The sequence below is a fragment of the Naegleria lovaniensis genome (genome assembly GCF_003324165.1).
Source record: "Naegleria lovaniensis strain ATCC 30569 chromosome Unknown tig034, whole genome shotgun sequence".
NCBI classification, from domain to species: Eukaryota; Heterolobosea; class Eutetramitea; order Acrasida; family Naegleriidae; genus Naegleria; species Naegleria lovaniensis.
This window is the reverse complement of record NW_025407857.1, coordinates 220,525-241,371: the sequence shown is the minus strand read 5'-3', so window position 1 is coordinate 241,371 and position 20,847 is coordinate 220,525. Positions and strand designations below refer to the sequence as shown.

The 20,847-nt window shown below is 36.9% G+C and overlaps 11 protein-coding genes across 11 annotated transcripts; 4 read left to right on the top strand and 7 right to left on the bottom strand.

Moving 5' to 3' along the window:
• Positions 1–80: 80 nt before the first annotated feature.
• On the top strand, positions 81–5,492 carry C9374_008680 (uncharacterized protein; the record flags this gene model as incomplete). Its single annotated transcript, XM_044698783.1, has 9 exons — positions 81–1,778; positions 1,831–3,083; positions 3,130–3,695; positions 3,764–4,648; positions 4,694–4,754; positions 4,820–4,877; positions 4,928–5,147; positions 5,204–5,241; positions 5,298–5,492. 9 exons carry the CDS (start codon positions 81–83, stop codon positions 5,490–5,492), a joined length of 4,974 nt encoding a protein of 1,657 aa, XP_044545320.1.
• Positions 5,493–5,546: 54 nt separating this feature from the next.
• Positions 5,547–7,061, bottom strand: C9374_008679 (uncharacterized protein; the record flags this gene model as incomplete). Its single annotated transcript, XM_044698781.1, has 3 exons — positions 5,547–6,766; positions 6,914–6,957; positions 7,018–7,061. 3 exons carry the CDS (start codon positions 7,059–7,061, stop codon positions 5,547–5,549), a joined length of 1,308 nt encoding a protein of 435 aa, XP_044545319.1.
• A 118-nt stretch (positions 7,062–7,179) lies between these two features.
• Positions 7,180–8,310, bottom strand: C9374_008678 (uncharacterized protein; the record flags this gene model as incomplete). The annotated part of the gene is made up of 1 exon (XM_044698780.1): positions 7,180–8,310. The coding sequence occupies one exon, from the start codon at positions 8,308–8,310 to the stop codon at positions 7,180–7,182; it is 1,131 nt and encodes a 376-aa protein (XP_044545318.1).
• Positions 8,311–8,401: 91 nt separating this feature from the next.
• Positions 8,402–8,644, bottom strand: C9374_008677 (uncharacterized protein; the record flags this gene model as incomplete). Its single annotated transcript, XM_044698779.1, has 1 exon — positions 8,402–8,644. The coding sequence occupies one exon, from the start codon at positions 8,642–8,644 to the stop codon at positions 8,402–8,404; it is 243 nt and encodes an 80-aa protein (XP_044545317.1).
• A 289-nt stretch (positions 8,645–8,933) lies between these two features.
• Positions 8,934–10,987, top strand: C9374_008676 (uncharacterized protein; the record flags this gene model as incomplete). The annotated part of the gene is made up of 4 exons (XM_044698778.1): positions 8,934–9,030; positions 9,119–9,154; positions 9,340–10,249; positions 10,348–10,987. 4 exons carry the CDS (start codon positions 8,934–8,936, stop codon positions 10,985–10,987), a joined length of 1,683 nt encoding a protein of 560 aa, XP_044545316.1.
• A 14-nt stretch (positions 10,988–11,001) lies between these two features.
• On the bottom strand, positions 11,002–11,967 carry C9374_008675 (uncharacterized protein; the record flags this gene model as incomplete). The annotated part of the gene is made up of 1 exon (XM_044698777.1): positions 11,002–11,967. One exon carries the CDS (start codon positions 11,965–11,967, stop codon positions 11,002–11,004), a length of 966 nt encoding a protein of 321 aa, XP_044545315.1.
• Positions 11,968–12,196: 229 nt separating this feature from the next.
• Positions 12,197–13,829, bottom strand: C9374_008674 (uncharacterized protein; the record flags this gene model as incomplete). The annotated part of the gene is made up of 5 exons (XM_044698776.1): positions 12,197–12,369; positions 12,434–12,670; positions 12,767–12,898; positions 12,953–13,021; positions 13,142–13,829. 5 exons carry the CDS (start codon positions 13,827–13,829, stop codon positions 12,197–12,199), a joined length of 1,299 nt encoding a protein of 432 aa, XP_044545314.1.
• A 170-nt stretch (positions 13,830–13,999) lies between these two features.
• C9374_008673 (uncharacterized protein) lies at positions 14,000–15,525 on the top strand (the record flags this gene model as incomplete). Its single annotated transcript, XM_044698775.1, has 2 exons — positions 14,000–14,057; positions 14,234–15,525. The coding sequence occupies 2 exons, from the start codon at positions 14,000–14,002 to the stop codon at positions 15,523–15,525; spliced, it is 1,350 nt and encodes a 449-aa protein (XP_044545313.1).
• A 78-nt stretch (positions 15,526–15,603) lies between these two features.
• Positions 15,604–17,937, bottom strand: C9374_008672 (uncharacterized protein; the record flags this gene model as incomplete). Its single annotated transcript, XM_044698774.1, has 1 exon — positions 15,604–17,937. The coding sequence occupies one exon, from the start codon at positions 17,935–17,937 to the stop codon at positions 15,604–15,606; it is 2,334 nt and encodes a 777-aa protein (XP_044545312.1).
• A 47-nt stretch (positions 17,938–17,984) lies between these two features.
• On the bottom strand, positions 17,985–19,118 carry C9374_008671 (uncharacterized protein; the record flags this gene model as incomplete). The annotated part of the gene is made up of 1 exon (XM_044698773.1): positions 17,985–19,118. One exon carries the CDS (start codon positions 19,116–19,118, stop codon positions 17,985–17,987), a length of 1,134 nt encoding a protein of 377 aa, XP_044545311.1.
• A 355-nt stretch (positions 19,119–19,473) lies between these two features.
• C9374_008670 (uncharacterized protein) lies at positions 19,474–20,840 on the top strand (the record flags this gene model as incomplete). Its single annotated transcript, XM_044698772.1, has 2 exons — positions 19,474–20,073; positions 20,133–20,840. The coding sequence occupies 2 exons, from the start codon at positions 19,474–19,476 to the stop codon at positions 20,838–20,840; spliced, it is 1,308 nt and encodes a 435-aa protein (XP_044545310.1).
• Between the last annotated feature and the right edge of the window lie 7 nt (positions 20,841–20,847).

Here is a 20,847-nt window from a genome sequence, read left to right as displayed (position 1 = left end):
TATTTGGGAGCGTTAAAGAGTACCTTACCAATATTTATCCGTTGTATCATCATTTGAAATCACTACATTAATTGTTGTAAATGGACGTATCATCAAGCTTTGGAGGCGTTAGGGATAGCAGAGCCTTAGAGAAGGGATTCTCCGCTATTGTTGGAACAGCGACGGGCATTAACCAATCTTCATCCATTTTGTCAGCAGGCTCAACAGGTACTTCTGAAAGTTCCATGACCGAGTACTCCAATACTTCATTGATGACAACCTTCGAGGAAACGGTAACCTCTTTATTTACTGGCTTGAGGGAAAGGTCATGTATTCGCACTACAAATTGGTATTCTTTCATCTTCTCTCTTGTTTTTATTGTATACAGCTTCTGGGCCATGATGTTTCTTCCTGCATTGGATCATGTAGGAATGAATTGGGAAACGAACAGCGCATGGGTCTTTAAGGCTGCCAATTACCCTGTAACTCTAGCATTGAATCTCTCCTCTATTGAGACTGTAACTGGAATTTTAATAGGATTCTTTGTAATTATTACAACGTGTGTGGTCATGTTAGTTGCTTCGTTGTATGCTATCAATACCACTAACAAGCATTGGCCAAAAATCAAGCTCTTCACCCGAGTACTGATGGGATTTCTTACTTTTACCTCGCTTTTTTATTCATATGCTTACAGTTTGATATTGGGATGCAACTATGGACATTTTGAGCTGCTTCCTAATGCGGACCAACCGCTGGAAATCCTTAAAGATTTCACTCAAGTTGCTTGTGTGAGTTCTTTAAACTCAGCAATGATGGCTGTGGGTGGTTTTTATTTTTTAGTGTTGATGGTAATTGTAGTTATATCTTCAATGACTCTCTTTGATAACAATCCTACATGCAAAAACTTATTTGTGTCTGAAACCAACATGGTGTATTTGCCGCTGACCTTATTTCATTGCTTGTACATTATTCTTTCGGCTTTATTGCCCTCTCGATATGCTTTCATTGCTCCTTGTGTTTACTGTTGCTTGTCTCTATGCTACTTAGCTTATGTTGTTTACCTAATTCCTTTCTTTAGAAAGATAGAAAATACTATTTATTTTGGAATTAACTGCGCTCGTGTTGGATTTGCACTTGGGTTTCTTATTTCGAGCATTGTGAATAATGTTGCAGGTATCAGCGAAAGCGTTAAAATAGGAATGTTAGGAATTGTCTTTGGACTAGCAGTTATATTTTTGTGCGTTGGACTCATTGGAATGGAACTCTACCTGAGATACATTGCAAAGACAGTACGAAGACTCCTCACTGAAACTTGTGTCGTCAGAGGTGACAATGACAATGCTATTGTTAACCTTGAACGAGATGCATCGTATTTGTATCAAATCATAGAAGGACAGGGTAGACAGAGACAACTAATGCTCTTTTTTAAGCTTTCCAAATCATATCCGAGCGATAATTCAGATCGTTTTTCAGACCTGGAGCTTTCCCTTAAGTTTATCAAGGGACTTTTCTCTCAACGGGTCATATCCAAGATGAACTATGGATGTTTGCTCACAGCTTCGATAATCGTGGCATATTTTAACCCAAATATTGTACTCAGTATTTCAGTTTCCACTACACTATTAAGACGGGCTGCAAAATTTAAGAACAACTTTATCCGACGATTTTTAGTCAACGACAAAACCAAAGAATGTGAATTTTTATATGGCAAGGATAGCTCAGGAAAGAACCACATGGAACTAAAGAATATCTTGGCAAAGCTCGACAAAAAACAGCTCATCATTCATTATCTACATAAGGTTAGTTTTTGAGTTTGTAATTTATTGTTTTTAACATGAATGTCGATAAAAGGCCTTCTGGAAAGAGCTTATGAATGAAAACGTTGACATTGAGAAAGTACAAGTAATCAATAGACAAATATCCAGGTTAACGAACGCAGCACAATCATCCTTTGATTCCCTTATGCAAAGCTATAATCATGACAAGTCTGTCATCAGAGCATATGCCAAATTTTTGGAAGAGTGCCAATTCAACGCTGATCTAGCAGCAGAACTGTTCCAAGAAGCCACTGCCATAGAGGACGATGAAGCAAGTAGTCAAAGAAAGCTTGTACAAAAGAAAAATAATCATAACAAGGTTGTGCCAGCATCCTCCTCAATGCTGATGGAGGCTGACACGAGAGCAAGTAATCAAGATGGTTATTTTGACGAAAAATCTGAACAAGACTTGTATAATGATATTGAAAATGACAAATTTGATGGAGTTGAAAATACTGAATCTTCAGCTCGCAAGGTAGACGCTTTGTTTCGAATGTCTTTGAACATGGATATGAAAAATCAGCTGCAGCTCACTAGTTTCATTGTGTTTGCAACAATTTCTGTAATCATTTTGACGGTTGGATTGGTTATGAGTATTGTTATTTCATTTAATGTTTCGGGCGATATTTATTTGTCGAAATCTATATGCATGCCAGCTGCAGTACCGTTAGGTCTCACGAGACGTATACGTGAAAAACAAGTCCACATGACTCTGTTGCCTGATGATCCACAATGGCAATCGAACCATGACCAAAAACTGAAACAATTTTTTGCAACCCTACGTTCATTGAAAGATCTCAGTTTAAAGGACGAGTTTTCGTCAGCCGTACGTTCAGATTACGTGAAGCAAACCAGAAAGTATAGACAACCAATGTTAATATACTCAGGTTCAAGTCCTTCTAGCTGGCAAAATTACACTATTGATAGAAACACATCAATAGCCGACATTACGGAATCACTTCTAACTAATTGTGAAACAATATTAAGTTACACCAACGAGAAATATAACCATACAGCCGACAACATTAATTTTATGTATTTGTATTTGAACAGAATTAATTTTTCGGCAGGGTTTGAGACTTTTTGTAATGAATATTTGGTTAGAAACGGAGAAAAAGCAGAAACTTTTAGAGACAACTTTCTTGCCTATTATGCTGCCTCTACCGGAGCCTATGTGGTCTGTGCTGTTATAATTATACTGGCAACCAATTATTTTCTTTCATCTCTTACTGACGCAGTGAAATTATTGGACAAGAGAGTTTCCAAAGATAAGGTTGGAAAAATTTAGTAAGTATCAAACAGCATATGGTTTCTGATAGATAACACTTAAAAGTCATGCACTAAATACCAAGCTTAATGATGACATGCAGATCGGAAATGACGGCTTAATAGCAAAGCTACTTCGTCCAAACATTCTTATTGCCATTCTAGTAGTTTTGGTTATTTTAGTTACAGTTGGATGTGTTTCTTTGTTCTTTTTAGAAACGCTGTTGAATTCAAACTTTTCTGCTAATGCAATCCGAAATATTCAGTCAAGTGTCAACGTCATCATGACATCTCAAAGAATAGGCCTTAGGCTACAAGAAATTTTCGTTTATAACATGGAAGAAATTGATAGTCGCTTGCCGCTGAAAAATCCAACACTTACTTCACGAAAGGAACTTCAATTTTTTCATGAAGACCACAAAAATTTAATTGATCTCGTCAACACAAAATGGTATGGACTGTTGTATGGAAATAATGAAAACGGCTATTCAAAATTAATTGGACAGTATCCCAAGATTGATAACATAATCAATGGAATCTATAGCTGTAATGCAACACTCAATTCAACCCAATGTCCTACCATGTCTCAGCTCATCTCAAACATAACTAACTCAGCAACTCTCTTTAATGAAGGTATGTTCGTCAAACAATTATACTGACATGATATTAATTTATTTCTATTTGGTACCGAACCATCACAGATATTTTCTACAACCCATCACAATATAGAGCTTTGGACGTTTTTAAGTGGACCCAGTCACTATTTAGAAGTATTGACAATCTTGGTGACTTGCTGCAATTCTTTATTGAAACCTATTCGAAATATGCTGCGAATCCTTCGGTTGCTATTACCATTACATTTGCCATAGTAGGATATATTTTGTTGGTTGCATTGATATCTTTGACATACACTTCTATGAGCTCATTTTGGGCTGAATATAGACAATTTAGAATGATGCTGAACTTTTTCCCTAGTGACTTGTTGGAAGATGACGTATTGAAAAAGTTTATTCTCCACAAAGAGCTTCCACCCAAGTTCAAAAGAAAAGATACAAAGAATAGCTACTCAGAAGGAAGCAACACTGACAACATCAAGGCTTTAATGAATGCATCAGTTGACGGATCCATACTCTGCAATGAAAAAGGTGAAATTAACTTATTCAATCCTGTCGCCGAGAGTTGCTTCGGCCTAAAGAGCAGTGACGTTGTTGGTTTGAGCGTGTACACACTGTTTAGTGAGAGTAGTCATGCAACAATTAAGAAAATTCTTGCCATTCTCACAGATCGTTCAAAAACCTCAAAGGGAGAATCTGTCGAGGTAGAATGTCTTCGCAAGAACAATACAACATTTCCAGCAAGAGCAAACATGTTTGCTAGCAAGTCCACACTCGTGTTTGTCATTCGAGATATTACAGCCGAGAAGAAGCAAAATTCACTTTTAGAAGAAGAGAAAAAGAAATCGGATTCACTTCTTCGCAACATCCTTCCCGAAGCTGTGGGACAAAAACTCAAGTTAGGACAGACATTCATTGCTGAAAAGCACAACGATGTAACATGTTTCTTTTCAGATATGGTTAATTTTACAGGTATGTATATGGGGTGCTATAAGGACAGTTCTAATCTTGTTTTAGCTCTAAGCTCAACAATGGACGCAACTGGTTTGGTGAAAATGTTGAATACTATTGTGAACGGGTAAGTGAATGGCTTTAAAAATTGTCCTTACACCCACCTTGTTGCTCATGACCAAATATGTCTAGGTTTGATGCACTTACTGATGTTTATCATTTAGAAAAGATCAAAACGATCGGAGATGCTGTAAGTTACATTCATTACTCACTATTCTAACCACATTGTGACATGAATAGTACTTTTGTGTTGGAGGCATTCATACAAGCTCCACTTCAGACCACCCTGAAAGAGTATTAAGATTTGCAATCGAAACCTTTAATGTGGTATATGATTACAACCTAAAATCGTTGCAAAATACGGAATCAGATAATGACTCTTCATTCCTTAATATTCGTTGTGGCATTAACACTGGTGCTGTAATCGCAGGAGTGATTGGAACTAAAAAATTTGCGTATGGTAAGTGATTGTGTATTTTGCAACAGATGGTTAGTAAGCTTACTAATTTATGATAGACATGTGGGGAGATACCATCAATGTAGCAAGTAGAATGGTGAGTATTTTGGTAATGTAATTTATTTCATCAATGTCACACATAATTGTAAACAGGAGTCAACAAGTAAATCAGGTAGAATCCAATGCAGCAGAAGCACCTATGAAAGAGTGTACGATCTAGGTTTAGAGTTTGAAGAACGAAGGGTCGAAGTTAAAGGAAAAGGATCTTGTCAAACGTATTTGTTGAACGACAAGCATCACAAAAATCCAATTCCTTCTACCACACCCAATATCCCTGTTCTTGAATAAATTGGACATTTCCCTCGAGATGTTGGAATCTAGGGGATGAAAAATTTCATGCGTTTACTTTAAAGCAACTCCTGCTCCTTCACATTCAATGATTACGGATCCATTTTCCTGAGGCTCAATCTTAAACGAAACCCCTGTCATGATCTGACAAAAGTGAATGGCAGTTTGTGTATGGAGTGTGAGAGGTCCTGTTCGTACTTGACTTTTACCCTTAGCGAGTGCCATAAAAATTATAATTTGATCTTGTACATGTTCATCGACACAACCTTGTTCTTGCCAATTCTTCTTTAAATGTTGAATGAGAGACTTTGCATACGCAACATGATCATCCACTTTAAAATCATTGGAATGTTTTTTTGGTTTTTTTGAAAAGTCTTTGGAATGAAAACTTGCTTCAAAGACACACTCCTCATTTGTATCGTACATGAATGCATTACCAAATACGACTCGAGATCGAGCTGGATTATTGATCACTCTCTCTTTGATGACATGAATTGGAGTATTTTTAAACTTGTGATCAGGAAAATTCTTTTCAAACTCGACCTTAAACGCTTGTTCAATCTTGTCCATCATATTCTCATAATCTCGTTCTGTATAAAATAATTTCAACACAATTTTTGAAATACCATCTCCACGATGTAACAATTGCATGGGACTCAAACATTTGCCCTTCAAATCCAACTTGGTCTTGGAAATTTTCAATTCCACTTGTCCTTTTCCTTTTGGGAAAAATCCACGTTGTGTGCATTGTAATTGAATGTCCAAGGATGCATTCAAATCTTTTAAAAAATACTTTTTCAAGAGAGGTAGAAAGACTTCTGAAACTTGTTCGAATGGTGGTGAAAAATCAACATTGGTACCACCTTTATAAATCACTTGAACATTCTTTCCATTCGAATCAAAAAATAATAAAGGACATAATGAGGATTGAATCATTAAGGTCGTTGCTCCAGCAGTCATACAATCAGCACTCAATTGGATACAATGCTCATTTTCAGAATAATGAACTTTCACTTCGGGTGGAGATGGATTTGTTTTTTCACAAATTCCATTTTCAGAATTCACACATTCTTCTCTTTTTTTGGAAATGACTGGTCGAAAGGTAAATGTTGAAGATCCTACTTGACAATCAGTCAATGAGGATTGATATTCATATTTCGATGGAAGCATGGATAATAAAACAACTCCACTTAAATGTTGAGCTCGAAGACCTGGATTTTCACGTCCAGCTCGAATGTTTTCAATGGTCATGGGTTTATGAAGAATGTGTGATACTGTATTTAGTTTGAGAGTTTTGTTGAGTGAATTTAGAATATTTAAAAAATTATTTTTGAAAGCCATTATGATTTTGAATTTCAAATATTTTAAATATAATTGTAAAATAAATAAACCATGTCGAAAATAATCAAAAATATACATACAGGCTGTTGTATTTCGAATGATTTGACCTCCACCTTCCAAAATGCTATTCCATACATCGATGTATCCATGTAAATAATTTGCTTCTCCGAGATGACAAACTTACCCTCCATCAATGATGATCATTTCATCTCGTTCGTGTTGAGACATTTTTTGTGACAATTTTGAAATTGCATTGATCACAATGCTGGGTGTTTATTTTGTAAGCATTTACAAGACTTGAATGATGTCTTTTTCAAAAAACATCTACCATATCTCAGCTATTCGTTTAGTAGAAATCGGCCAAGTCCTCATCAAAGGCATGGTTCTCAAAACTTGATTCATTGAGACCATTCTCTTCAGCCAAAAGAGCAGCGACATTGACATCAAACTTTAACATACAGCCAATACCTTCGAAGGAAGTAACAAACATGTTGCCTTCGTTGGTCGATGAGGAAACAAGGTTCAATGAATTAATTCCAAGCTTTTCATAATTGTCAATCAAATAATCAAGCAAACTTTCAACCTTGACAATGCTTGAGGAATCTCCATAATCCTTCAAATCTTTTTCTCTCAAATACTTGACAGAACTGTCAGCAAAGGTAACCTTTTTGAGTTGATTTTGAGTTTCACAAATAATGAGCTTATCAACCCATCCAGCATTGATTGCATACATGGTTTCATCCAAACCAACAGCTACCTTGTTTCCTTTTGCCATCAAATTAAACAATTCTTCAATGCATTCTCTTTCTTCAATGTATTTGGCATCGAGAATTGCTTCTTGAGCAAGAGAAATGGCTTGGTAGAATCCTGCTTTACCTCCATAGGCGACGTCAACAATGGATAAAATCTTGGTTCTCAATCGATAGTCAAGAACATCGGATTTGAGAGAAATCAATTCATTCTTCAAATCAGCAGATCCAGCCAATACCAATCCATCAACATTGGGTGCATTGAGAGCTTGAGAAATAAACAAGGCATTTGCTTTCTCAGCAATTTGTTTGAGGTATTCATTCTTGGCAATCTCTCTATTGCGAGCAAAACGTTCACGAGATTGACCTCCCTTTGAATGTTTTTTAGGTAAATCCACACTGAACTGATACATAATGGAATGAGTATTACCACGACAAGTACCAAACAAGGCTCCATGTCCAGTAATGACAATCACACCATACTTTTTACCAGCAGTAAAATCTTGCAATTGTTCTCTCAATTGCTCAACATGGAAGCAGTCATCACAATAATACAAGTTACTCTTAATGGAATTCAAAGGAGGTTCAATCATTACGAACAGTTTCTTGAGATCAACGTTGTTGGAATCATTACTGCACGCCTCATAGTCTTCCGCATGATCATTACCATCCAATGAATAATTTCCATTGGAATTCAATAAAGTAGGAACACTCTGAGGATTGACCATACCACAAAATACAGCTAACCCATTAGGAGGAGTTTTAATCTGCTTCAAACGACCTATAATCGTCCTTGTTGCTGTTTCCACGCTCTTCCTGTTAAAGACTCGACTTGATGTTGCTAGCCTTGGTCAACCGATCATTCATTTGAGAAACAACCTGATTCATGGAAGTCTTGGCACTGATGAGCAAGGTAATTACACTGGTTCCGATACCTTTGGCATTCTCCAACTCGGACAATAATTGCTTGTACTTGTATACAGCAATTTGTTCTTGTTGTTTGTTGGAACATTGAGTTGCAACAGATGAAGAAGAGGCTTGTGGTTGGGAGACAGAGAGCATTTTGTGCGTGTGTTGGACTTGGGTAAGATTTTCTTCGTTCGAAAAAAACGAGAGTTTGTTTTAAAATATTTTTTTGGTTTATTTTTGGAGGAAGAGCTTCATTGAATTTTAAATAGAATTTTACGATTCAATTTTGAAAATGACGTACTTTACAAAATTACTTTTATGTGTTGGATCGCAGCTGGCAGCTCTGAAATCATTGTTTTTTCAAATTCTTTCTCTGTTGCTGGAGTGAAACAACCTTTTACAAAAGTAATAGTTCCAAATATGTCACTTGTCATTGAAAAAAATGTTCAAAGCACTTTCATCAGCACCCGAGTCAACCTCTGACTCGTTGAATGAAATGTCTCCCTATTCCAACCCTAGCTATCGTTTCACAATGACTGGTATGTACATTATTTCATGCTATATTCAAAATTTTGACACACGAGAATTATGAACCATCCTAATGATGATGTTGGACAACTCGCGAAGTTGTGGAAGGAAAAGGAATTACAGGTGATCGTGATGGTATGTTTCTTCTTCTTCTTGAATCATCATTTACATTTTTCATCATCATTTTCACAATTTATTAAATATTTTAATGATGAATCATTTTGTTGTTCTACAACAACCAATTTGGAATTTAAAAAAACATGACAATTTCTACTTCAAAATTATGAATGACATTCGGAATGATCATTCCTCACACACAGTGTTTTGTAAACTTTGTGTGAACTCTCCGAATTGCAAAATTCAGAAAACAAAATCAAAGAAGGGAATCAATCCACAATGGAATCAAGTATTTACATTCGAACCCATGTTTCGTAATTCTCCCATGATCATTACTTTGTGGAATTACAACTTGTTGTCAAAATCTGAATTTCTAGGATGTGTTCGATTAGTTCCAATGAGAATTGTCAGAGAAGAGACCTTGTATGATTCATGGTTTCAATTAGAATCTCTAGATACGCCACGTTATAGAAATACACCAATTATGAAGGGAGCACAAATTCGATTACAAATTACATGGACACGATTAATTGATCGAATCGAATTAGTTCATTACGGTTTCGATGAAAAAATTGAAAAGTCGGTTCAACGATATGTGAAGGATACGAGTGGTCGAGGAATTCATTTACGGTTCAAAAATCTTGATACGGATGACATTGAGAGTGCGGAGGGTGTCGTTCCAGATGGACGATCTGCCTACTTTTCAGGTTTCAATTATTTGGAAAGTAATTTAAATCCAACAAGAAATGTCACCGAGTTTACAATCAGTTTTTGGTTTAAATGTGAAGAAGTAGAGAAGGATTTCATCATGCTCAGTACAGTCACTACCAATAAGAGTATCATTTTACAAGAGTACAACTCGAATTTAATTCATCAATTGAACACGGACTCTGCAACGAGTCATTTGGAAAAGTTGTTTATGGCAGACGAGTTCAATCAATCTCCAATCATTACACTCACGACAAGCACGACAAGTACCTCTAACAACTGGGTAAACTCTCCAACTCAAACACCTCGTACTTTGAGTGTTCATGGAATGAACGATGAAAAGAAACTTCGAAGATTAAGTTTAAATTCATTGGCAGTTTTGAATACAAGCTTTAACAAGAAATCGTAAGTTTATGTGACCACAAAGTACTTTGCATTAACATGATTATGGAATTGTCATTATCATGATCATTCATATGAATTGTGTTTGTTATGAATAACAGAGCATCAAAGCCAACGAAAAAGGAACAAAACAAATTGGATGAGGAAATTATTTCAATGAGTGGATTTTCAATTGGTACAAAAGCTTCGGAATTTTATGATTGTAGAGGTCAATCTCTTGTCACAAAGAAGAAAAAGAAACAAAAAACCATCTCTTCCATTTCACCCTCACCTGTTCCAGAAATCTCATCAACCACTAGCAACTCAGATCATGCAAAAACAATTGATTATGAAGTAATATTTGGTGATATCTTGTCAAAAATCACTGATTCAGAGGAAGGTTATGGCTCTGAATTAGGTTCTAACAGTACTCTACAACTCAAAATTTATGATGATGACGACGATGATTCAGTGGAAGAAGAGTTTCCAAAACACCAACTGTTCCTTGAAAAAGAGTGGAATCATTTGGCCTATGTTTACAGTGGTGATAGACTACGAGAGTACATTAATGGCGTCTTAACTGAGGATAAGAAGTGTGATTTTGCCATCTTGGGTTGTGGATTGAATAAGCTTCAGGTAGGAGCATCCAATGATGACTATCGATTCACAGGATTCAAAGGCTGTCTTGACGAAATCATTGTTACCAATTATGCAATGAGCAAACGTGAAATATCCAAGTTGTACAGGTACAAAGATCAATAGAATCAAAATCACTGCTACTTTGACGACGTTTTTTTGGTGAGGCTTGGAAGCTTTTCATTCATGGAGCTTCTATTATTATTAATACTGTCTTGAATCCATCTTGTCTTATCGGTCAAGGTTGGGGATGAATGCACACTACTATTTTTGTTAAAGTATTCTTTCAGATCATTCAGATCTTTAGAAGGGGAAGATGACGATAGTGAGACTTTCTTTGGGTACACTGTCTCAACCGGTGATCGTGACTTCTTTCTATCCTTCTTGAGTTGAGACAAAGTTTCAGACGTTTCTGGAAGATGCCTTTTCAAACAATTTAATTCTTGCTTCATGTTTCTGAGCTCTTTTGGAGTGGTCACTCTGGCTCCATTCTCTAAATGAATGTTGTCAATCACTCGGTCTTTTTCCTCACTCACTCGAGTGAGTATTTCCACTAAGGATTCTTTCTTTTGCAGTTCTGATTCAAGAACGGCCAGCTTTTCTTCATACATGGATTTCAAGGAGGTGATTTCTCCCTTCCTTGTTTCATCCAAGACTTTAATTTGCCGCACAAGGTTTTCAATGTTCTTCAAATAGATGACTTTCTCTGATTTCAAAATTACAGTCTGATTGTTGTTTTGATTATTGAGAAATGATGAGAGGTCCTTGGCAATATGATCTCCAAGAGCCGATGATGCAATGGTTCTCAATTCCCCTTGAATGGATTCAATGGTCTTTCGGACTGCTTGTAGCGCCTCCTCATGTTGTTGGTGTTTGATTTGCTCATTAGGCTCCATTTTGTTGTTGCTTTTGTTTTGCCAATATAATGACGGGTTGAAGGGAGATATTCCACCTCCATGTCTTGAAGCCGGTGTAGGGAGAGGTGAAGATTCATTTGAAGAAAATTGCGATGTATCACTATCCTCGTTTTCATCTCTACTACTTGCCATAAATCCCTTCATACTAGAATAGCTAGGCTTTTCTCGACTGGTGTACTGACTCGTCATGATAGGACGTGAGTGATTTAACCGCAAACGCTACAGAATACCATGCGCGCGTGCATAGAAGTACTACTAAGGCCCAGTAAGCAAAGTCAAATTTTTTTATAAAGTTCCTGTTCGTTGCATCGGAACAGAGCTCGACTGTTATATGAGGAATACGATCACGGAAGCAATGATGAGGAATACGATCAATAATATGTATTAAGAGTATCACACACATAGTGAAAGAATTCAATTAATTGTATTCTTTTTTGATGAATTTGGCAATTGTTTGAAGGTTAATATTGCTAGTACCTTCGTAAATCTTTCCAATAATGCAATCTCTGTAGAATTTTTCAGCACAGAATTCCTTTGTGAAACCAACTCCACCCAACCACTCAATACACTTGGTTGCAACATTTCCAGCAACTGTGGAGTTGTGATGTTAGAGTAAAATAGTTGAGTTAAAAATCAATAGAATTACGAAACAAACCTTCAGATGAATAGTATTTTGCCATAGCAGCCTGTTTAGTAAAATTCTGTCCTGCTTCTTTCATTCTTGCAGCATTATACACCATGAGTCTTGCTGCCTCAATTTCAACTGCTGCTCTTGCGTATTGGAATTCCATACCTTGGAAGTCTGCAATGGCAGTATTGAATTGTTTTCTTGATTTGAGATATGGGATGGTGTAGTCGAACACACCTTGAGCTAATCCAACCATTTGAGCAGCTAAATCACATGATTAGTAGTAGAAAAGGCATGATTAGTAGTAGGAGTAGGTCGTGTCATAAATGATTCACCAACTTGTGAATTCACAAGACTTACCAATTCCAATACGACCTTCATTGAGGGTTTCAATAGCTAATTTATATCCTTTTCCAACTCCTCCGAGAATGGAATCTGGACCAACAACACAATCCTCTAAAATAACTTCACATGTAGAAGATGCTCGAATACCTGATCAAAGTGACAACGGTTATCATGCTGCTCTATGGTACAACAAACACTTACCCAACTTGTCTTCTTTCTTTCCAATTTTAAGTCCTGGATTTTCTCTATCGACGAGGAATGCAGTAATACCTGTGATGGTGAATCATATAATTCAATTTCGAGAGTTTGTGAATAATAACACATTCAAAATAAAGGAATAATAACAAGAGTATGCATGTTCTCTTGTCCATCTCTGACTACTAAACTTACCCTTATATCCTTTAGAAAAGTCAGTATTTGCCATCACAATATAGAAACTTGCTTCTTGTGAAGAAGTAATCCAACATTTGGTTCCATTCAAAACATAGGATCCATCAGACTTGACATCAGCTCTTGTTTTTAAAGCAAAAGCATCACTTCCAGATGAAGCTTCCGACAAACAAAAAGATCCCAATCCCTTTGAAGCAAGCAATGTCAAATACTTGTCTTTTTGTTGCTTGGTTCCAAAGTTTGAAAGTAAATTATTAACAAGAGTATTCTGAACATCGACAATCACGCTGATTGCAGGATCACATTTGGCCAATTCTTCAATAGCGATGATGGAAGAAGTAAAGCTTTGACCACTTCCTCCATATTCTTCGGGAATTTCAATACCCATCAATCCAACTTCAAATAACCGATCTTTCAATGCTGGATCTAGCTTGGATTCAACATCCATCTTATGAACGAGTTCCCATGGCATGTTATGTTTGACAAAGTCTTGAACTAGACTTTTCATCATGGTTTCATCTTCGGTAAAATCAAATAGAGGACTCTTTTGGGATGATGAAGCCAATCGATGTTGCTCTTGTTGTTTCAATGATGAAATTGCTGAGAAAACGAAGGACTGTTTTTTGGAGAGGCAACTTGAATGAGAGGAGCAGCTGCTAGCAAGAGAAGTTGTTGTTCGTCGTAACATTTTTTTATCGGATATTAAATGATTTGACAACGACATGAAATCAATCTTACAATTTGCCTTATTGATTCTATGGGAATTATGGATGGTTATGATTGCATTAATGTAATCTCGGTCACAGTTCTTGCGGTACAATAATGCATGTATTAAATTAAGAAAAAAAATATGCAAAAATGATGAGCTCACATTTAGAAGAGAAGCGCGCGGCATTGCTGGGTCTTGCACCAAAAAGTATGTACACTTGTTAAATATTATTATTGTATTTAAATTATGAATTTACTTTTAATGTTTGTTGTGGATTTTTATTCCGATCAATCATAATTGATATCTTTTCCGATTCCCAAATCATCATCAACAAAATTTTCATCATCGCCATACGATAATAATAATAATTCTATGAATTACAGATGATAAATCTAAAAGTGAAAGCCAAAAAGGTTCATCCTCTCGCAAACGAAGCAATTCCAACACAAATTCATCATCAACCACTTCTTCCACAACCAGTGCATCGGGCTCGGGTAGAAAACGGAACAGTGCCAATAGCAGTAGCACAACCAATTTACAATCTTCACTTACTTCATCCAATAGCAATGCCTCTCTTTCATCACTCTCCTCCACAAATCCCAATATCCCTTCCGTTTCTCCTCCTATTGGATCTAATTTACAAGTTTCCCATAACTCGGGAACTTCTATTACCATTAGTCTGATACAAACACCACCCATTTCGAGCTCTGCAAGTACAGCATCTACAAGTAGCAACTCCATGTCTGCTTCCGTAGGATACAACAACAACAATATGGTCCCGAGCAGTGTTTCTGTTGCTTCATCGTTCAACCAACTTTCAACCGTATCGATACAACCATCTGCGCCTGTGGTTGGAAGTGGACGGCTTGCTACACCACCTTCCACTACATCAACTATAACGAGCTCATCTTCGCTTGTGAGTAATACACAACATTTGAACCAGGATGTGCATTCGATATTCCCTCCTCCATCAACAAATTCTCAACCTCCCATTCCTGTTATATTACCAAAACTTGTTACACCACCGTTGTTAGGAGCAAATGACAATGAAAGCACAACAGCTGTAACAATCGATACGAACATGAGTGCTTCCGATGATGGTGAGGAGAGTACTTTTATTGAAGAAGATGATGACGAATCATATACTGATGAAAGTGATGATGAAGAAGATGAAAATTTTGACGACACGGAAGAGATTGTTATTGTAGATGATGACTTTTTTGAAAAGAATTTAGAAAACGTTCCAGTTCAAGAACAAGCTCAAATCATACAAAAGAATATCAATTCGGAACACGTACAATTCTTACATACTGTCACAATGATTCCGATAACTACCTCTGTTCCTAAATTAAAAAAACAATTAGGAGCTGCTGGTTTTAGCAAGAAGCGAATCACAAAGAAAAAGACAAATCCTTCTTCAATGCCTTTAGAACAATTCTTTAAGAGGCTTAACACTGAACAATTAATCAAATATAGAAGATATCATAATATTAACTCAGTTACAGGAGCAAGTAGCCGAGAAGAATTAGAGGCAGCTGCTATTAACCATTTCAAGAATGAATGGCGTTTTGTTGGGGAAAATAGAGTTATTTCACAATTTCTTCACAGATTGAATACAGCTATTCCCAGACTGCGAAATGCTAGCAGCGTGCTTCAGCATCTAAGTGACCTATGATGTTTCAATTTGATACTAAGATCAACTGATTGTAGATAGATACCAAAACCTCTAGTGAATAATAAATTATCTCAGTAACTATTTATTTTTGCTTTTCGTGTTTCTTCTTTCTCGTTGCAAAATGATTCGTTCAATTTTTGTTCTGCAATCAGAGTTTGCTGGAAAATGATCTAATTCATAATAGTGAGGTGCAAGTTCGAGAAGCCATTCTCCTTCAATTTCTGTCACCGTTCTGACATATTGCTTGTTTGTCAATACGAATTCGTCGTAAAGGACCCACTCTGGAGCATGATTCAAAGTGGTTGATGGATGCAAGGCAACTACCTGGTTATCCTTCACAGTACAGTAATGATTAGATCGATCCTTAAATGCAACATTCATGAAAAATCCAGAAACAAGGGCCTTTCTAATGTTTCGATAGTATTCTGGAGAGCCTGTGTCGGTACTCACTCGAGGAATTCCTGACTTGACCATCAATTGATCCAGTTGTTTTCTCACACTCTCTGCTGATCTAAGAGTTCTATAGTTGAGATAATTATCATAACACCACTTCTTGTCGCACTTGTTTGCCACAAATGCATGGAATGTGTTAAGAAGAGTTAGATGATCTCCATCGGAATGTTGGAATTGAGCTTTGGCACTGTCAGCCTCACGTTGTTGGCCTTTTGGTCTCACAAATGGAGTTGGCGAAGAAAGCATGGCCACAATCGTACAAATTTCGTTAGAGCAGTTGAAATCTGGAGCCACTAGCAACAGTTTGGCCAATTGTGGATCAAGAGGGAACAAACTCATTCGATCTCCCAGTTCTGTCAATTCTCCTTCATCGTCCAAAGCTCCCAAGTAGTGTAAAAGTTCCAAAGCTCTCATCAAAGTCTCAGGAGCAGGTGGATCCATAAAATCAAAGTGAACTAAATCATCAACGCCTAACTTTTTCAATTGCAAAACAACCGTTCCCAAATTACTTCTCAAAATTTCTGGGTACGTTTGTTCATCTAAATCATTGAAAGCTTGTTCAGTGTATAAACGAAAACATTTTCCAGGTTGAGTTCTTCCCGCTCTACCTGCTCTTTGTTTAGCACTGGCCTTAGAAATTGGTGTCACAAGCAACGATTCTACTCTTGTTCTTGGATTATAAATTTTTTGTTTGAAGAATCCTGGATCAACGACGTACACGACTCCATCGATGGTCACTGAAGTTTCTGCAATATTGGTTGCAACGACACACTTTCTACCTCCAGGTGGAGCTTCCTTGAAAATACGTTGTTGTTGTTCAGGTGGTAAAGTACTGAACAGAGGAACACATTCCAACACTCCAATATTTCTATTTTCAGCTCTCATGTTGTTCACCTCTTGTGTGAGTTGTTCACATGCAGATTCAATCTCTTCTTGACCTGTTAAAAAGAGTAAAATATCACCCTTTTCTTCGGTTAAGTGAATTTGAAGGGTGGTTCTAATAGCAGCTTCAAAGTAATCTTTTTCTGCGCTTTCAGTATAGAAAATTTCAACAGGGAATGTTCTACCAGGAATGTGCATGACTGGAGCAGATTCAAAATAGTCTTGGAATTTACCAGAATCCAAAGTAGCACTCATGACTACCAATTTCAAATCCTTTCTCTTTTGCAATAATTCCTTCAATAAACCCATCAAAATATCTGTGCTGAGAGTTCTTTCGTGAGCTTCGTCCAAAATAATCACTGAATATTTGCTTAATTTAGGATCTAACATGGCTTCTCTTAAAAGCATACCATCGGTGAGATACTTGAGAATTGTTTTTTCTGAAGATTTGTCTTCAAAACGAATGGAATAACCAACTTCATTACCCAAATCAACGTCCATCTCATCAGCAACACGTTGAGCAACAGACATGGCAGCAACTCTACGAGGTTGAGTACAAGCAACTCCTTTTCCATCTTTTGCATATCCGGAATGAACAAGGAATTGTGGAATTTGTGTAGTCTTACCAGAACCTGTTTCACCGACCAAAAGAACAATTTGATTATCTTCAACTAATTTGACAAAGTCTCTTTGAGCCTCAAAAACTGGTAATAATCTTCTCTTTTCATAAATTGAATAGTATTTGTCACTGTATGGTTGTCCAGTAAAGGGATTAGTCTCAGCATCACTTCTTGTGGATGTTCTTGTGGTCTTTTCGGTGTAATCCTCTGTGGTGGTATTGTAATCTATTCTCTTCTTCTTTTCAAAGGATCTATTGCCTCCAGTGTTGTATCGATTGTTACCATACGTGTTATTCGGTCGGTTGTAGCCTCCTTTTCGGTCCGAAGAGTTGCTGTTATTATTATAGGAACCTCTTCCTCCTCGGTTACTGTAGCCTCCCGATGACGACGATGACGCAGAGAATCGTTGGTTATTGTTGTTGTTACTGCTGTAATTATCAAAATTTCGTTTACTCATTTTTTTTGAATCAATGAATTCTTGAATCCATTCTTTGAACCTGTTGTTCAACGTCGATGATGGACGTCAATGGTTTTGAGGTAAGGTAAAATAAATTGGTAGGATTTGTGGAGTGTAAAGTGTTCGTGAGGAATGGACAGAGCATGAACGATAGCGTCATTGTTGTTGAGATGTGTTTGAAGTTGAACAGTCTTGTCGTGGTATTTACACAAGACTACCAACGAATGGTCAATATTTGAAATTGTCCATTGAGAGCACAAGTGATGAGTATTTTCATGTCGCCAACTCCAGTAGTCATCACTGCCTGAATTTTCAAAGCTGTTAGAAGGATCATCGTGATAAATGTTCACGTGGAAGGTGTTGTGTTGGTTGAGAGTGAATTTTCCCTTAGAAAATACTACAAAGGGATAGAAATTTGTAGATCCAGATTTGTGAAATGATAATGTATGAAAGACTTCAAACCTGTCTACCAATACATTGTCAGAATTATTCAAGTTAATATTCATGTCAAATATGCCAACTCCTTCCGTGACAAGAGTATCAAATCCAAGATTCTTTGGCAATATTGTACTGTCGTTCTGCTCTTCATGCTGTATAAAGCGAATATTGCCTCCAATTGCAACAAATCTGGGAATATACAGATAGGTCGTACTATTTGGTTTGAAATATTTGATAACACATTCCTTTGCAATCAAATACCATGGAATAACAATATAGAGATTCTCGACCTTCCCATTCACCACATGGTGTGGTGTTACTTGAAAATCTTTCACATAAAGATTATGAATTTTCATGGAACCACAAAAAAAGCATCCGCTTATAGACTCGTAACTAAAGTATTTGTCCCATTCCAACAGCTTCATCGAAGATTGAACTAGTAAATTTAAAAAGTAATCCGATGTAAAGAATAATGTTCCTGCTATCAAGGCAATTATAGTAACAAATAATTGAAAGAGATCTCTATTGGTAGGAAAATTCCCTCTAATTCTATTCATTAGCCACGATGATGACTTGAGAGAGAGAGGCTTGTGGGAGGACTCCTCTCTTTCACTTGGTTTGTTTTCATTGATGAGAGCAATACTGCTAGTTGTGAATGACCGAGTACTGCTACTAGAATACTTGTCTGTTTTCATATCATGCAAGCTATTTCTGTTCATATTTTCACTAATAATTGAACACATCGGAAGCGACAGCCTTGAATTCAGAAAAGCATCGTGCTGTTGTTTCCACAAGCAAGATCTCATTGATTCAACGGACCCACAAATTTTGCTTCTCCTTCTCCAAAGCAAATTCAACATCTTTAAAAGCTACAGCAACATGAACGAAAATAAATATATTTTTTGTGAAGGCCATTGGCGAGCATTGAATAGGACTCGGCACACAGTTCATTTGCTTACAATTTCTCAACTTTAAAAATAAAACATCCATTAAAAAATTTTCAAAGTTGTGTTCTGATCAGGTCATCATCATTACGGATCGCATCATCTTGATCACCTTCCTTTACATTTGAAAAAGACATAGATCATCATCATCATCATGGACGCAATTGTTAATGCTATCCTTCAAGCAAAGAAGAAGGATTTGGACGATCTTCAAAAGAAATTGGAGATGAATATTGATAAAATCAGACAATTTGGAGGACACATCTCCAATGCTCTCAAGGCTTTGAGACCTGATGAAAACTCTTTGGGTATTACATATTTACTCTTTGCAAAAGCTTCATTGCCAAAACTTGATGAATCTTTTTTGAACGAGGTTGAAGGTTTTGTTGTTGCTCTTGATGGCGAACAAACAAGAAAGGCTGCCAATAGATTTGTTTATGTTACCAATAGATATATGGAGCTGTGTAGAGACAATAACTTGGCTGTCAGAGGTTTGAGAACACTCCAAGTTGCTGTTCAACGATTCCGAAAGTCTTCTGAATTTTTGACACCAGTTCACAGTCAACTTTTGTTGTTGTGTTTGAAGACAAAGAACTACAAGATTGGATATAACTTGATCGAGAACAAGATCTTTGATGTGGACACAGACATTACTGGTCTTACTCCAAGAGATATGTTATTGTATTATTACTATGGTGGTATGATCTATATTGGTATGAAAGAATTTTCCAAGGCATACACATTCTTTGATAATGTAAGTAAGGACCTTTGTATCTTCGACTTTGTTGAGGTAACCTATCATTTCATTCACAGGCAATGCAAATTCCTGCTCTTGCTTTGAACGCCATCATGGTTGAAAGTGCAAAGAAGCTCGTTTTGGTGTCACTCTTAGTACACGGTAAATATTTGGGTATTTCCAAGAATGCTTCAAACTTGGTCCACAGACACATGAAGACCTTCTGTCAAATCTACATTGATTTCGCAACTGCTTTTGAACGCGATGATGTGGACAAAGCCTACAAGATTTTGAACGAACACAATCAAGCAATCAAGGATGACAAGAACCTTGGCTTGATGAAGCAATGTCTCTCTGCCCTTCACAGAAGAAACATTCAAAAGCTCACTTCTACTTATGTCACATTGTCATTGGTTGATATTGCTAAAGCTGCTCGTTTGAAGGATGCAAAGGAAGCAGAACAACTGTTATTCAAGATGATCGACAACGGTCAAATTAATGCCAGAATTAACCAAGTTGATGGAATGGTTACATTCGAAGAGGATACTGAATCTTCTAATTTTGCTTCACCTTTCACCAACCAAACTCTTGACAGAAGTATTCAAAGAACAATTAATTTCACAAAACGTTTGAAGAAAATGGATGACGAAATTTCTACTTCGACAGCTTATATTGTTCGTTCATTTGGTTTGAGAGAAGAAATGTTCGACTTGGAAATGATGAAAGGAGGCTCCAGAGGTCAAAGAGGAATGGGTGCTGCTCGTTTAATGGAGATGTGGAGATAATATGTGA